Below are 17,442 nucleotides of genomic sequence, written 5' to 3'. Positions count from 1 at the left end.
ACCCACAATTCTTAAATGAAATTGAAACAAACATGGAAAATTATTACACATAAATCATCGATACCTAAAATAAAAAAAATAAAAAAAGGATGGATATACCAATTCTGAAAACATTTTGAAAAGTAATAACATTGATAACATCAAAGAAAACAAATATGGGGGGGGGGGGGGGGGGGGGGACACAAACAACAAACATATAATATACAGAATAAAAAAAAATGGATACAATTTGAAAAACGCCTTTCGCTTCTCCTCTCTCGTTACGCCCCTCGGAGGAAAATATGTGCCAATGCCCCGGGGGAAAAGGGACCAACACCCTTCTGTTCGCCCCGTCTCTTTGGCATTCGTGGAAGGGAGGAGCAGACGATGCAGAGCGTCTCTGTCAGGCAAAGAGCCACACCGGGTCGGGCAAAGAGCCACACAGGGCCAGTTCGTTGGACGCCGCACTTCCACAGGGAGCATCATCAGGGAATTAAAAAGCACACGCCTGCTCGGACATTAGAATTGTGTTTCACTAGGAACACCCCCCTCCCTCCCTCCCCCCCACCCCCTTTCCCCCAACAAGTAAACCGGACGGGCTTTTATTTTTTGGAGTGTGTAATGAAGCTGTTCTCGATACAGAGGACTATATAGGAGGTGGAGCAGCTGCTGGGGCTTTGCTGTAAGAGGCGCGCGCTCTGCAGCGGAGACGCCAGGCCGGTGACGGCGCGGTCGCCCGCCCGCCACGTCTCGCAGTAGTTGTCCGTCTGCCGGTGGCCCTTTGTGCTCGAGCCGTGCCACACCATTTTCTCTGGCCTGGAGGGGGGGGGGGGGGGGGGGAGACCAAAAACAACAACGCAAAGCAGTCAGAATAGTTCAGATGCCGAAGCCCTCGCCTGGGTAAACCCAGCCTCCACGTGACCTCTATCTATGTGCTTCTTGTGACTGATAGCACATAGATAGAGGTCACGTGGAGGCTTGGGTTTACCCAGGCTACCGGAGCCCTACTAGCTAAGTTACTATAGGAAAAAGCTACTAAGGTAAAAGCGTTTTGAACAAGCAAAATGAAACAGGAAGTCACCATGCGCTGTCCCTGAGGATATCTCGACCATCAAAGGAGTAGATTGGAGCGTTCTCCCTCATTTTGTTCTCACTGAAGACGGACTCCCAACTGCTAAACAACACTTGGTCCTGCATGGGAAAGAATATAGCAATGAGTTCCTTCCTCCCGTATCTTTCTCATGGAGTAGCGAGATAAATGGAACAAACGCAATGACAACATATCATTATCATGATCTTGAACAAAGGATCCTAATAGCATTTCATTCCAAATGTTCCAATAATTGTATAAAGGTTTTGAACAACTGTGGTGTGAGGAAGTAGGATGTAGTAACACTGTGACTTCCCCCGGCGGCGGCGGCAGCAGCAGCTCACCTTGAGGTTGACAATGGGCAGGGTGTCCCTGTCTGCCTTGCGCACGATGCTGTAGAGGTCTTGAAGCTTGGAGGACAGGAAGGCTCTGAAGGTGCCCTTCAGGCCCACGGCCCGCGCCTGCTGGAAGCATAGGAAGTCCGCGCCGCGAATTCCTCGCATGTTCCCACTTTGAGGGGCGTTCAGGGCGATGAGGTGGAGCTGTTTGACAAGACAGTTTCCCATTAAAACACAGCCTTTCTTTGACCATCTGCCTCTGTGATGTACTTTGATTTGGTTTCAATCTCTTGAGGGATAGTATATCTTTATCAAGTTTATACATATATGCTGCAAAATCTTATTAAACATCAGTCTGGAGCAGGTTACTTAATGATTTTGTATGGTTTCATTTGATGGCAAACTGAGATTGGGCGGGGGGCACACTTTATGGAGAAGAGGGGTTGGGGGGGCACACTTTATGGAGAAGAGGGGTTGGGGGGGCACACTTTATGGAGAAGAGGGGTTGGGGGGGCACACTTTATGGAGAAGAGGGGTTGGGGGGGCACACTTTAAGGAGAAGAGGAGTTGGGGGGGCACACTTTATGGAGAAGAGGGGTTCAGATTATTACTCTAGAAAACATTGCAGCTTTATTTTGAGACTGATGATGACCAAGCAATGCGATTTTGTCAAGAGTTCTGAACTGGGTGCATAGGCCCACGGGACATGAACCTTGCTCTAACTGTAAGAAAGTACGTAACTATTCAGTTCAAGTAAAAACATGAATGATGGCAATGATACAAAATTAGCTACCAATATTGAATATTCTATGATAATGATATGCTAATGTATCTGGGACACAGCTAAGGGCTTTCAGACATGCCTAGTCTGGTTCCTTGTTTCGGTCCAGACACAAGAATGATACATTGTTTTGTTTTGGCAGCTGAAATGATACAAGTGTGTGTGTGTGTGTGTGTGTGTGTGTGTGTGTGTGTGTGTGTGTGTGTGTGTGTGTGTGTGTGTGTGTGTGTGTGCGTGTGTGTGTGTGTGTGTGTGTGTGTGTGTGTGTGTGTGTGTGCGTGTGTGTGTTGGGTATGTTGTAGCCTACTTAGTTTTTCTGTTTTACCTCCAGTCTATGCATATTTGCCATTGCATAATGGTGACAGGCTCAGCGCGGCGCAGCAAGTGTGTGTGTGTGTATGTGTGTGTGTGTGTGTGTGTGTGAGAGAGAGTCAGAGAGAGACAGAGAGAGAGAGAGTCAGAGAGACAGAGGAAGGGAGACGGCGCGTGCCACATGAATGTTCATCTGAACAGACCTCTCTCCTAAACTGCTCTGAAATCCCCAAATCTGAACCGATTTCTGTCATTCAACTTTCTCTGTATCCACAAGGTCACGAGCGACATTTCCCTGTGCCAAGCATGCTTCTATCACCTGCCAATCAAAGACCGCCACCTGAAACGCAATTGGGGGCTGTGTCATTAACAAGCGGTCATTTGGCTCTGGAAATTGGGTCAAAATAAAAGAAAACCCTCATAACTTCTGCCTACAGTAGGTCTACTATCACAGAGAAGCACAGCAATGCCTGTCAAGAATACAATAATTAATAGCCTCATGAAGAGGCTGCAATCAGACAATCTTATCACAGAAGAAGGCTGGCTCTGATGAGACCATGAGTCGTCGCCATTTGCCGTAGAGGTACATGCACTACCATGCAAAACAAAAACCGCCCCATAAACCAGTCACCAAAACAGGATGAAGGATGAAGGTGTTGTTTTTAACCATAAGATGCGTGTCCTCAGCCCATTACGCACAGCACAGCTGACTACAGGAGCTGCTTTAATCCAAGAATGTGCAAGGCTTCGTGCATTTGTGTTGGAGCGAGGTCGGATCACGTTCACACCACCAACGAACCGGACTAGACTTTGTTTGGAACCGCACAGAGACCAGCTCTTTTGGTGCGCACCGAGACCAGCTCTTTTGGTGCGCACCGAGACCAGCTCTTTTGGTGCGCACCGAGACCAGCTCTTTTGGTGCGCACCAGAGTTCGATTGCTGCATTCACACTAGGGATGTTCATTTTGAAAATTTTCCAAAATCGATAATCGGTGAAAATTAACGATTAATTATCGATTATCGATCATATTAATACTTCGAAAATTTTCAATTTTTTTTTTTTTTTTTTACAAAATGAATGCCTATGGCAGAAAATACGAAAGACAACATGTTCTCCTCAATGAACTCTTTATTTCAATGTGTCTCCTCTCCAACACTGCTGTCCCCGGCGCATGCCGGTGTGAATTTCCCATGTTTAAAACAGTTTTGTTGGCACAAAGGCCCGTGCCCAGCCAGAAAACTAGAGACTATATGAAGCTCCACCTCACGTTAGTCGGCTGTGCAATGGAGTGGGGCGAGGAAGAACGAATTCCACCCAAACCTAGTCCAAATTATTATTATTTTTTTTTTTTTTTAATAATTAAAAAATCGATCCAAATGCCACAGGATCGATTCCAATCCTTAACGATCAATTATCGATTTTCGATAATTGATGAACATCCCTAATTCCAGTGTTCGAATTGGGGGGGAGCTAAGGGGAGCTGAGCTCCCCTAAGAAGGACATTGGCTCCCCTGAAAGACTGCTTTGTGAAATGTAGGGGGAGCTCTAAAATATTGGCTGTTTCTTTCTCACCAACTCCGTAAGACAGGCCTATGATGTGTTTTTTGCGATTTCCGAACAAGAAAAAGGATAATCTTTTCCGCGTTGCTCTCCGAGACACAGCTGCTGCACTGCCAGCCAAGACGAGAGGAGTAGGACTGAGAGAAGAGAGGGGAGGGGCTGGGGGCGTGCCTGAGAGCACCCACCACACACATACACAGCACAGGGAACAGGGAACCGGCGGAGGAGCAGGCAGATAGACTAGACATGCAACTGAGCAGAGCACACGTTAAGAATGGCTGGAAGAACGAAGCGATCAGATTCTAAAGTGTGGTTGTACTTCACTCGAGTCGATGGTGACAATTCACGTTGTCACAAGTGCAATAAAACCTTCGCTAGTAAAAGGTGGAAACACGAGCAATTTGTCTAAACACTTAGCCAAAGTGCATCACATTCAAACGGAGAAATGCACAGTTTTTTTTCTCTCTAGCTGTTTTGTTCTCTTTCTACTAAAAACAGCAAATATTGCCAATAGCCTATAATAAGATGTCAATGGATATGTCATGCACATAATTGTAATTGACATTGTTATGGAATGTCTGTTGTTTTTAACATTTCAGTTCTAGTTAGGCTACAAGTTACCTAATATATTGGCCTACTGAAAAAGCTTTATTTTTGACTCAGGGTATTTATTTTAGAAACATTATTCTAGAAATATTTTTAGTTAATTAATATTTAATTTTACAGCATATTGATTGTATAGGTTATACAGGATTCTTGAAGGGGTGTTTTGAGCAGAAAAAACGTTGCCTGTGTGTCCCCTTGCTGCTTTTCTTTACTCTGATTAATAAATGAGTTCGATCATCCAATACGGCTAGAATGTTTTTCACATGGTCTTTAACCCAGCAAGCACCGTTCTAAAAGAGGAGCAAATGATACATTTGTTGAGACCCGTTATGTTGCCAAATTGCGTCAATTAATTTGCTTCAAAGTGAAAATTTCGAGGGGGGGGACAAGTCCCCCCCCGTCCAACCCCTCAAAAATTTGGGCTCCCCCAGGACCCATGGTCCAATTCGAACCCTGCCTAATTCACACACCTGCGCTTCCATGTCTCATGTTCTGGAATGACAGTAAATATGCAAACGAGCCGCACCGAGGGGGGAAATGAATTCCAGTGCGATTGAACCGAACCAAACGAGGCGAATGTGAAAAGGCCCTAAGAGACTTACTCCTGGTCCTGATGTGTGTACATGCCCAGCAGGCTGAGGCGCCGGCTGGATGGGTCGTCTCTGGGGAGTGACAGGCTGTCGGCTCTCGGGCTGCAGAGGGTTCACCCGTCCGTCCGTCTGACCCGTGTACCTGGGGTCTGGGAAATTGGGCTGGTAAATCGGGGGGTATCTGGTGTCCGGGTGGGCCGGTTCCCTCCGCGGCGGCTCTACGGGCGGAGGCTGGACGGGTCGCGTGGCAGCGCCGCCTTGGGAGTAGTGGCCGGCTCCGTTGTTGTGCGACTGGTCCTGGGACTGCGGGTAAAGAACCACACGAGGAGGCTGGACCTCAGCCACCTCGTTGCCCTTTAAATAGAAAAAGATTTTCAGAAATGAGAAAATAGTTGATAAACACATTCTTCACATAAATCCACACAATTTTCTTTTTATACTAGTTCATTTTTACTAGAGCCCGACCGATACTGGATTTTTTTAGGCCGATGCCGATACTGATATTAGGGAGTAAAAAAAAAATCTGATATTGATATATCGGCCGATATTCTTATATTATATATACCCATTATTTTATTTTGTTTTTTGCAATGATCCCTCCTCAAATATCAAACACTTGACAAAGATATGACTTGAGATATGTAATGTAGGCAGAATATTTTACAGCTTATCAATAAACTTTATTGTCCAAAATGCAATGAAACAGTAAACTGAACTGGGAATTTAATAATTATAAATAACTAGAAATACAAAAACACAAATAGAACAAATATAAAATATAACTTGAGTTAAGGAAAAATATCAAATATACACAACATGCTGTCTATAACTTAAAATACAAAATGAAAAAAATATTGGGAATATCAGCCGATACCGATATATCGGTTATCGACCGATATATCGGTCGTGATAACCGATATATCGGTCGGCTCGGTCGGCTCTAATTTGTACATGCTTTCAGACGTACCAGGTAGAAGGGACTGTACTCTCCAAGCTGTGTGCGGAAAACCACATTTAGTAAATATTGATATCAAATAACACGTTGAATTATCTGGACTGAACTGTAATAAAGGCTATGAAACAAAAGCACATATACATTCCTCTGTGCAACCTATCATGTCATTGTCATTTCATGGGTGAGAAGGTTGTAGATGTTGTACCATGACTTGTCGGAGTCCGTCGCGGACTCTTAAATAGAGATCGGCTTTGTCTATGACGTAGATGAGGCTGCCCTCCGCTTGGCCCCTGGCAGTAGCAACCATGGTGTCATATGACCTCAGAACTGTAACCTGGTGGAAAACAAATCATATTAAGCTTTTGCTGTAAAAAAGAAAGAAAAACGAAGAAAAAAAAGAGTCAATAAACAAAAACAATTACCGTACTTCCAAATACCAAAGTGGCAAAGTGTTAAAACCCTAACAATCACTCTGAAATTTCGAATAGTTCTGAGCAGCCCTACCTTGCAGTGTCAACCTGTATAAATGTGTATTTGAAAGTCCATGAGAGTTTCAATGCAATGATGCCACTTACCCCGGAGGAGTGACCAGGTATTCCAGGTGGGCCAGCAGGGCCAGGAGGTCCTGGGATACTGATGGCTTTAAATGGAAACAAAGTAGTATTCTTAGTATTCTTATTTTTTTGTTGCATTGATTGTTTATTGTTTATTGTTTATTAGGATCCCCATTAGTTACAGCAAGGCTGCATCTATTCTTCCTGGGGTCCGTCAACATTAAAAATAACAGTACAAAACATAACACAACAAAACAAAACAAGAAACGAAAAGAAAATACTCTGCTAAATTGATTGATCCAGGGAGGGCTTACTGAGCATGCAGGTACTACAGGGAGGGCTTACTGAGCCTGCAGGTACTACAGGGAGGGCTTACTGAGCATGCAGGTACTACAGGGAGGGCTTACTGAGCATGCAGGTACTACAGGGAGGGCTTACTGAGCATGCAGGTACTACAGGGAGGGCTTACTGAGCATGCAGGTACTACAGGGAGGGCTTACTGAGCATGCAGGTACTACAGGCAGGGCTTACTGAGCATGCAGGTACTACAGGGAGGGCTTACTGAGCATGCAGGTACTACAGGGAGGGCTTACTGAGCATGCAGGTACTACAGGGAGGGCTTACTGAGCATGCAGGTACTACAGGGAGGGCTTACTGAGCATGCAGGTACTACAGGGAGGGCTTACTGAGCATGCAGGTACTACAGGGAGGGCTTACTGAGCATGCAGGTACTACAGGGAGGGCTTACTGAGCATGCAGGTACTACAGGGAGGGCTTACTGAGCATGCAGGTACTACAGGGAGGGCTTACTGAGCATGCAGGTACTACAGGGAGGGCTTACTGAGCATGCAGGTACTACAGGGAGGGCTTACTGAGCATGCAGGTACTACAGGGAGGGCTTACTGAGCATGCAGGTACTACAGGGAGGGCTTACTGAGCATGCAGGTACTACAGGGAGGGCTTACTGAGCATGCAGGTACTACAGGGAGGGCTTACTGAGCATGCAGGTACTACAGGGAGGGCTTACTGAGCATGCAGGTACTACAGGGAGGGCTTACTGAGCATGCAGGTACTACAGGGAGGGCTTACTGAGCATGCAGGTACTACAGGGAGGGCTTACTGAGCATGCAGGTACTACAGGGAGGGCTTACTGAGCATGCAGGTACTACAGGGAGGGCTTACTGAGCATGCAGGTACTACAGGCAAACAGGGTTGAAGGCAAGAGTCGACACCCTGCTGCTTTTTTGGAAACAGTTCTGCTGCCATGTTGGTCTGAAAAATGCCTCCTTGCGCCAATGGGACAACAGCAGAATGTTCATCAGACCCATGACAGCCAATCAGAGGTAGCCTAGTCTCTCCAAAATGGTGGATTTGCTGTGCGCCGATGTTGCAATTCAATACCTATTGACGGTCAGTTCTTAGCAATGACATTTCTTGGCTACAGGTACAAGCAGACCTGCTTCACATTCATACAATCAAATACGCCTGCAGTTACAAATACTGTTTACACAAATACGCCTGCAGTTACAAATACTGTTTGCAACTGAACAGCTCCACAGGAGGTTGGTGCTCAAATCAAGCACACCTCCATGCTACATTTGGTGTAGTTTGTAAAGCCTCTAGAAGCGACTCCAGGATGATTGGACAGTAGGACAGAAAGCAGACAAGAAAGGCAAGGGGAGAGAGAGGGGATGACATGCGGCAAAGGGCCACGGGTCCAATTCGAACCCGGGCCGGCCCACGGGAAGGACTAACTTAGCCTTCATGGTGAGCCAGCCCCATAGAGACACTGCATGAAATAGGCCACGCCCATCACGGGGGATAGCGCTCCATTCACTCCCACACACCAGCGTCATTTTCCTTGAATTAAACAAGCTGTTGTGTGGTGGGGCTGCGCAGACAACAAATAACAAAAATCGCCAATTAAAGTGTTTTTGTTCTCCTGAACAAAACAAGGAAGCCGTTGAGAAGAAAAATGTGGATCTAGCCATCAATCAAGTAAGTTGGAGTGTTCATCTTCCGTATATTCATAGCTTTCAAGGGGCGTTACGTGCTGCCGGGAACGCCCACCTGACGGTCAAACAGTACTGCTAAGTACTGTTTGAGCGGACGACAGCACAGGCATCACTACAGTATCTTCTCTTTTAGCAATAGTCTCACTAATCCCACAGTGGTTTACCTGCTTTTGAGATCTGCAAAAAATAGTTTGCTTCTGTCTCACCCGTTCTCCCTCTCTCTTCACACGCGACGAGGGCTGTGCTCTCTCTCCACAACATTATAAAAACGAGTCCGCACTCCGCACGCAGTTTGTTGTGAAACAATTTCTCCGAACTGCCATGTGTTGGACAGTAACGTTAACGATAGTTCGGTTTGTTTGAAGTGCCCAAAACGTGCAGTTTGTTTAGATATCGTTCTTTTTCAACGCTTGATAGATGGTCTAAATATTCCTGACTGGAAACTGGTGGAAAAAAGACCGCTTTTTGCTGGAGCTGCGTCTGGTCAGTGTTCAGCGCCATTGTTGTTTTGAGTTTTGACCGCCAGAATGGGCGTTCCTTGTACTTACGTAACGCCCCTTGAAAGCTATGAATAAGATCTTTGTGTGCAACACGCAACATAGGAGCATGCCAGGGGGGGGGGGGGTTTCAGGAAGCAGAAAGTCAGCAGACAAACGTTGTGATCAGCTCACGTCTCGTTCGCAGTTCAAATTAATGAAGTAAACGCACACAACGTCTCATTATTTGACACTAGCCCGTTCCGCCTAGATATCTGCAAAACTATCTGTATCTGACGAGAGTTCCTTTGTTCGCCCGGTTAGCCACGGTTTGTTTTGCTAGAAGTTGGCACACCGTTGTGTTTTTCCCCCGTGTTGGGCGTGGTTTCTGAATGATGATGCGCTCCGCAGTGTCTCTATGCTTGTATGGTTTATAAGTATCCGGAACACTGATGCAATGAAACACCTCTACTTACGGTGATTGGGCCTGTACGCCCCTGGTAGTGAGGGAGACCCTGGGGGTCCAGGAGGTCCGGGTAGCCCTGGCTGCCCTTGACGCCCATCGTAACCAATCCCTGGTGGTCCTGGTGGTCCCTGAGGTCCAGGAGGGCCGATAATGGAATCTCCCTTTGGACCCTAACATAGAAGAGAGAGAAATGGATGTTACTGCAACTGAAGTGCTCATGAAAATGTGCTGAACAGATTATTTTAATGTGACAACTATTCAAAGGCTATAGTATAGGCCCACTGATGTTGGAAAAAACAACAGATCATTACTGTACAGTTGCCTTTAATTGTGACAATCAGCTTTGATTGTCTTACATCAAATAACTGAAAATTTTGATACCATTTACTGTATAAGGACTTTCTTTGTGCCACCTGAAAAAAGGTGATTCTGGGCCCCCATATGTGATAGAATGTTTTTTGCCTAGAACTCACCGGTAGGCCTGGGTTGCCTGGTTGACCTTGCACTCCTCCAAAACGAGGGTCATAATATCCACCACCACCTGGCTCTCCCTTCTCTCCCTTCACCCCTGTGTCTCCATGATCTCCCTTCAGTTCGTTCTGTTGACAACAGGCAGGTTTTAACATTACAGTGAATTATCCACCTCCAGTATGTATAGCAGAATAATAACAGTAATATGTCATCCCCCGCAAAATGATCAGGCAGGCACAATCAGTTCCAAGTTTCCCCCAAATTGGACCGGTAGTTTTGCAGTCATGGCCTTTCAACGTTTGAAATGTTGACTTAATCATAGCACCCCCTGTAGGCCAACCAGTGTAATGTTTTAGATGCTGGAACACAGTGCCAAGATGCATCATCTGTCCAACTATTAAGTGTTGTCAAAATCACGACAGATGGATGCAGCCTGATACATAGTCCCACATTGTTTCGTATGATTTTATTTTTGTTTCCATGTAGAGACAAAACTACAGATGCACAGATTGATCGGCAGATTCGGCGCGTGACCGGAAATGGCCAATTTTCAGCTGATCGGCCATGACCAAGTGTACATATCCGATTCTGTGTGCCGTTTGGCTCCCCCGCCTTTTTTCACGTGACGTGCGCGCACCCCAAAGCAGCGAGACAGGCAGCCACCACACCACACCACACCACACCACACCACACACACGTGTGTCCTCAGTGTGGACATTTTATCACCGTCACTGAAGAAGACACAAAGCTCGCAGTTTGTCACACATGCAAGTCGAAAATAAGCCGCGGAGGAACAACTGGCCGAGTCCAGTCTGAGCCGCTCGCTCACCTCCATCCCTCTCCCTCTCTGCTCCCTCTCCCCTGCAGCACCCGACCACAGCGCCCCCTGCAGCATGACCACAGCGCACCACAGCCGGCTTGGCGAGGTGAATGTGAGCATTGATGGAGCCCTGTGTCCAGTATACAGGAGAGGACTAGGCCTATTTTTTTTTCCACTGGAGTTTGTTTTATTCACTGTATGCAACGATCAGATCATCTGATTATCTTGTGAAGACAATGTACTTTTTCATAGAAAACTAAATTCATTGTAGACCAAGGGGTGATGCATTATTGTTAGATTTTGGCCAGATGACGACGTCACATATGGTTTCTTTGTAGAAATGAAGAAGATTAGGTAAAACCTTTGTAATAGGTGATTTTAGAGCATTTTCATGTTATATAGGCCTTTTGGATGATTTTTTTTTTTTTTTATAATATGTTTATTAAATTTTTCCCTGTACAATTATCAACTGTTATTGCAAGTATTACAATATAGGTTTTGTACAATAAACACAACAAAACAAATACAACCCTCCCACACACACAAACCCCCACTCTGGACTAGGCCTATTTGTTTCATATTGCGAATAGAACGACGACCATAATAATAAAACGCATTGGAGTCAGTGTTCAAGGTTTTCTGTGTGTGACGATTTTTTCCCCCGGATGCCGGATTAAAAAAACGCATACGAAATGTCAGACTCTGCGTGTAAGCTCTGATATTCAGACCGAATCGTCAACTCATACACTCAACAGCCAAATACACAACTGTGGAGTGGGCGTGGCTTCGAAGGTCTGGAGGAGCCTATAAACTCCTTGTCCATGGATAACATTTTGATGATCTGTTGCACCAATTTTCTTTTGGAAAAGTAAATGCATGATAGCTGTGGGATATACTGGAATTTATATTTTTATATTCATTGTATTTGCACACAAAAAAGAAAAGCTCTGTCCAGTAACCTGGAACACTTTTCTTTTGAGATGTTTGAGTGAGATGGTCCTACCTGATGCAAATGATAAGAATTGTTACACGAATCTTAATTTTCTATTAAAGCAAAGTTACAAAAATGTTTGGGTAAGCTGTCAATTATTATTACACATCTCACCTCAACACAGCACCATTAGTCCCTAATTGAATGATGGGCTTTCAAGATGTACAGTATGCAAAGAACTTGAGTAAGGAATGAAACTCAATGAAATGTTCACCAATCAGACTCACAGACCCAAAGTGACAAAGCGTATTCAAACTATGAAACAGATCATTGGAACATTTCTTTATCTGTAGGCATCGGATGAATCATCACTGCCTTCAAGCTTGTTCAATTTACATTTATGGTTGAAGAACAAAATTAGACAATAGTCAACTGACAATGTGTCAAATGAGTGAGACAGCAAAGCACACACTCACAGTCTAAAGTTTAAAATGAATGGATCTGGTTCTGTAAGCATTTAACACAGTGAGAAATGTCTTGGAGCACAGGGATGCTTGTCTGTTGTGGTGTCACCACTGAAATTCTTACCTTGAAAGTATAAATATCAAGGCTAGAGGCTGATCCTGCAGAAGAACAAAGACGTCTTTTACTATTCAAGTATTAATAATTCACTGCAACCCGATGTATAAATGACATGTATTTAAAGCTGATTTCGGTACGGCATGAATATTTTATTAAGACTTGAAGATTTACCTGGGATCCCTGGAAGTCCATGCTCGCCTTTTTCCCCTTTAGTGGCTACAAAAAAACAGAATGTTCAAAATGTGCACAGAAACAGTGAAGTACACAATATGTGTATGTGTAACTGACACTGTAAACCTGTTTGCTCACTGTTTTGATAGTGTTGTCATGTCTGTTTTATCAATAAATTCTTCAGATCTAGTGCGAGTCGACAGCCTAATCTCTTAACAATGGAGAGTCTATCCTCCACAGACTCAGATAGCTGGATCAAACTGAAATCAAGATACAACTCTTTTTCTTTTCTTTAATCTCTCCAGACAGTTTAAACCCTTTTTTAAATCTCTCTCCCTTGGGGGGGAAGGGGGGTGGATATACTTAACTTGTCAGTTTTAATCCTTCTCCTTGAGAAGTTCCATCCCAGTGCTCTATGTATCGACTTTACAACAACAAACTCAGAGTGTGTTAGGAGGGCATACCTGGGTAATTCCTCGAGGTGTCGTCATAGCGCTAAGAACAGAAGAAGAAAACACTCAGACAGGCCATTTCCAGCACTAACATCCAGGGGAGGAAAGGAAATGGTTTGTCTACAGTTCACAAAGGCCAGCAAATCCCACGGTTCACCAACCAATCACTATTTCACCAGCCAACTATTTTTTCCAAACAACCGGAATTTCAAATAATGCCTGATTACCTGAAGAAGAAGAAAAAAAGACTGGTTGCTCTATATTGTCAGGGATCAAAAATGCATCAGGGGGTCTTGGAAAGCAGGGGGGAAAGAGTGTGTCACAAACAAAAAGCCCTGAAGAAGAGCTGGTCAAAACATGTTAGCTTTTACACAAACAAAAAGCCCTGAAGAAGAGCTGGTCAAAACATGTTAGCTTTTACACAAACAAAAAGCCCTGAAGAAGAGCTGGTCAAAACATGTTAGCTTTTACACAAACAAAAAGCCCTGAAGAAGAGCTGGTCAAAACATGTTCCCTTTTACAACGATTTAGCCAAAACAAGGCTGCTAACCCTTCCGGCTCGTACTGCAGGGGGGAAAAGTCAATGGGATTTTTGTATGGGAATTTTGTTTAAATGCGTGAAATCAGGTCAGTGGTTAAAGTTGATGAAACAGCGACGTTTGTGAAGATGATCTTGCTGAACACAAACTTCTCTGTTTCATAAACTTTTGTTAATGGCAGACCTTATTTCATGCATTTAACCAAAATTCCTATACAAGAATCCTATTGACTTTTCCCCCTACGAACCAGCAACACAGGGACTTCTGGGTGAGCCTACAATAATACCTTATGCCTGCGGTACTCTATAAAGGCTTTTTACATTATTTCCTTCCTCGTTTTTTTATACTTGAAGTGTCTGGATTGGCCTTTTGTTAATGGTTGGATATATATATATATATATATATATATATTTGGTCCGACGTTCACTGATGCAGATTTAGGATCCTGTATACTCACATTGAAGCGATCCAAGGGTACAGCAGGTCCAGGAGGTCCGGGTGGTCCAGGTGGGCCTGGGAGTCCCTGGTGAAAACAAAGTTACTCTTTGTCACTGTTTGATATGTGTCAGGAAGGATGGTTAATATACATTATGACGTGGCCTTCCTGAATACTCGATTCTGATTCTGGTCAATCACGGCATTCGCTGCTAGGTATATCAGGCAGGTGCCATGCACGTCAATTTAACAGCTCATTGGCGACACCCTGTGGCAAAAAAAGTTAGCTAGCAATAGTCTGTTAAAATGGCAAACACCTCTGTCTTGGATACTATTGCTTTCTTCGTTAGAAACATCATCGTTAGAAACATCTCAGATGACATACACAGGTATGTTGTTTCTACCCGGCTGGTGAGTTAGCAGCATGTACAAGCTAATGCACAGACTTTGTTGTGAGCAGTTTCATGTAGAAAATATTTTCTTTTGCAGTCCCATGTAGGAACTAGCTAATCAGCTAGCGGGTGTAGTTCGGTAAAAATAAAATAGTTCCTCCATGAAACTGCTCATAACAAGGTCTGTGGATTATCTTGAGTAACGGGGTCATGATTTCTGGAAAGAGACATTGCTGTTGAGTTGATCAAATGTATTTCTTTGGCACTTTGAGCACCACAAGCCGAGTGCCATCCAGCTCCATTGTATTGGAGAGAAGGCAGAAACTGCGGCCGATATCTTCAAAACTCAGACAACTAACACAAAACGATATAGACGGATAAATAGCACTACAGGTGAGAGGGAATATATGTATTTTGGATTTTAGGGTGAGCTGTTCCTTTATGCCGATAAGACAGGTGTATTTACATCAGAATTTTGCCTCGTACAGCTGTCAAATATGAAGCAGAAGCCTAGTAGGTAAAGACTACTTACTGGGTAGCTATAGCCACCACCAGAGGCTGGGTCTCCTTTCTCACCCTTGTATCCATTTACACCAGGACGGCCCTGAAGGAAGAGAGTCATTGGTTCATATCTTTCCGGATGGAATATAAAATCCCCCCAAAATGTATCTATGTATTGACATCAAACTGAACTATAAATTAATTGGTGAGAAAGTGTGTAGGGAGCAGCATGAAGAACAGAGTCAAATGTAACGTTACAACTCTTCAAATGTTAAATATAGAACTTTATGATCAGAGGTTTCTGACTGAGATAAGTTACTGGGAAAAGAGTACTTACAGGTCTTCCAGGCATTCCAAATTCCCCCTTTAAGCCAGAAGGCCCATACGGACCCTGCAGAGAGAAATCACAACACAAGAGTCGATGTGAGTCAACTTGAGCACCTGGTGGAACAGCAGTTGAATGGACAACAGTCTTTGTCAGGAGAGTATTCAGTGTTTCCCCTAGAAAAGATTTCAGGCCTGGAGGGATTTCGCTTTTATCTAACCTGTTCGCATCTATGTTCGCAATGGCATCCCAAGTATCATCATACTATTATGCGATGCGAACTGTTGTATTATGGGATGTGCGTTTCCCAGGCAACGACACACGTTGACACGTTTTGGAACAGCGCCGCACGCTGGCACAATACTCCTAAAAGCAAAATGCTTATTGTTTTGAATGATTTGGTATATTCTATTACTGTCAACACTAGTATTGTTGTATTGTAATAATATGACATAAAGGTTTATTGAGATTTTGGGGAGAGCAGGTAGGGGAGAGAAAAAAATCCAGCCTGGTGGGGCCGTAGCATGGTAGGGCCTGGAGGGGCCGTAGCATGTAGGGCCTGGCGGGGCCGTAGCATGGTAGGGCCTGGCGGGCCGTAGCATGGTAGGGCCTGGAGGGGCCGTAGCATGTAGGGCCTGGAGGGGCCGTAGCATGGTAGGGCCTGGTGGGGCAGTAGCATGGTAGGGCCTGGTGGGGCCGTAGCATGGTAGGGCCTGGAGGGGCCGTAGCATGTAGGGCCTGGCGGGGCCGTAGCATGGTAGGGCCTGGCGGGCCGTAGCATGGTAGGGCCTGGAGGGGCCGTAGCATGTAGGGCCTGGCGGGGCTGTAGCATGGTAGGGCCTGGTGGGGCCGTAGCATGGTAGGGCCTGGCGGGGCCGTAGCATGGTAGGGCCTGGAGGGGCCGTAGCATGGTAGGGCCTGGCGGGGCCGTAGCATGGTAGGGCCTGGTGGGGCAGTAGCATGGTAGGGCCTGGTGGGGCCGTAGCATGGTAGGGCCTGGAGGGGCCGTAGCATGGTAGGGCCTGGTGGGGCCGTAGCATGGTAGGGCCTGGTGGGGCCGTAGCATGGTAGGGCCTGGAGGGGCCGTAGCATGGTAGGGCCTGGCGGGGCCGTAGCATGGTAGGGCCTGGCAGGGCCGTAGCATGGTAGGGCCTGGTGGGGCCGTAGCATGGTAGGGCCTGGCGGGGCCGTAGCATGGTAGGGCCTGGCGGGGCCGTAGCATGGTAGGGCCTGGCGGGGCCGTAGAATGGTAGGGCCTGGCGGGGCAGTAGCATGGTAGGGCCTGGCGGGGCCGTAGCATGGTAGGGCCTGGCGGGGCCGTAGCATGGTAGGGCCTGGAGGGGCAGTAGCATGGTAGGGCCTGGAGGGGCTGTAGCATGGTAGGGCCTGGCGGGGCCGTAGCATGGTAGGGCCTGGAGGGGCTGTAGCATGGTAGGGCCTGGAGGGGCAGTAGCATGGTAGGGCCTGGTGGGGCCGTAGCATGGTAGGGCCTGGAGGGGCCGTAGCATGGTAGGGCCTGGTGGGGCCGTAGCATGGTAGGGCCTGGTGGGGCCGTAGCATGGTAGGGCCTGGAGGGGCCGTAGCATGGTAGGGCCTGGTGGGGCCGTAGCATGGTAGGGCCTGGCGGGGCCGTAGCATGGTAGGGCCTGGCGGGGCCGTAGCATGGTAGGGCCTGGCGGGGCCGTAGCATGGTAGGGCCTGGCGGGGCCGTAGCATGGTAGGGCCTGGCGGGGCCGTAGCATGGTAGGGCCTGGCGGGGCAGTAGCATGGTAGGGCCTGGAGGGGCAGTAGCATGGTAGGGCCTGGAGGGGCTGTAGCATGGTAGGGCCTGGCGGGGCCGTAGAATGGTAGGGCCTGGAGGGGCCGTAGAATGGTAGGGCCTGGAGGGGCCGTAGCATGGTAGGGCCTGGCGGGGCCGTAGAATGGTAGGGCCTGGCGGGGCTGTAGCATGGTAGGGCCTGGAGGGGCCGTAGCATGGTAGGGCCTGGCGGGGCCGTAGCATGGTAGGGCCTGGCGGGGCCGTAGCATGGTAGGGCCTGGCGGGGCCGTAGCATGGTAGGGCCTGGCGGGGCAGTAGCATGGTAGGGCCTGGAGGGGCAG

General features: G+C 46.7%; 1 protein-coding gene across 2 annotated transcripts in view; it reads right to left on the bottom strand.

Annotated features, from left to right (window-relative positions):
- Positions 1–564: 564 nt before the first annotated feature.
- The window catches only part of col18a1a (collagen type XVIII alpha 1 chain a), a 185,711-nt gene continuing 168,833 nt past the window's right edge, over positions 565–17,442 (bottom strand). For both annotated transcript variants that reach the window (XM_083638981.1, XM_083638982.1), the window contains 15 exons: positions 15,355–15,408; positions 15,049–15,120; positions 14,147–14,212; positions 13,163–13,193; positions 12,699–12,743; positions 12,534–12,568; positions 10,197–10,322; positions 9,734–9,893; positions 6,788–6,852; positions 6,418–6,546; positions 6,225–6,251; positions 5,270–5,611; positions 1,414–1,611; positions 1,061–1,170; positions 565–795 (listed from right to left, as the gene is read on the bottom strand). In XM_083638981.1, coding sequence (XP_083495107.1) covers positions 582–795; positions 1,061–1,170; positions 1,414–1,611; positions 5,270–5,611; positions 6,225–6,251; positions 6,418–6,546; positions 6,788–6,852; positions 9,734–9,893; positions 10,197–10,322; positions 12,534–12,568; positions 12,699–12,743; positions 13,163–13,193; positions 14,147–14,212; positions 15,049–15,120; positions 15,355–15,408 — 1,674 coding nt within the window. In that variant the 3' untranslated portion in view covers positions 565–581. The remainder of the gene's footprint in view (positions 796–1,060; positions 1,171–1,413; positions 1,612–5,269; positions 5,612–6,224; positions 6,252–6,417; positions 6,547–6,787; positions 6,853–9,733; positions 9,894–10,196; positions 10,323–12,533; positions 12,569–12,698; positions 12,744–13,162; positions 13,194–14,146; positions 14,213–15,048; positions 15,121–15,354; positions 15,409–17,442) is intronic.

Source organism: Poromitra crassiceps (assembly GCF_964638095.1).
Source record: "Poromitra crassiceps genome assembly, chromosome: 6".
Taxonomy (NCBI): Eukaryota; Metazoa; Chordata; class Actinopteri; order Beryciformes; family Melamphaidae; genus Poromitra; species Poromitra crassiceps.
The sequence above is the reverse complement of the archived record's forward strand: the minus strand, read 5'-3'. Positions and strand labels throughout refer to the sequence as shown.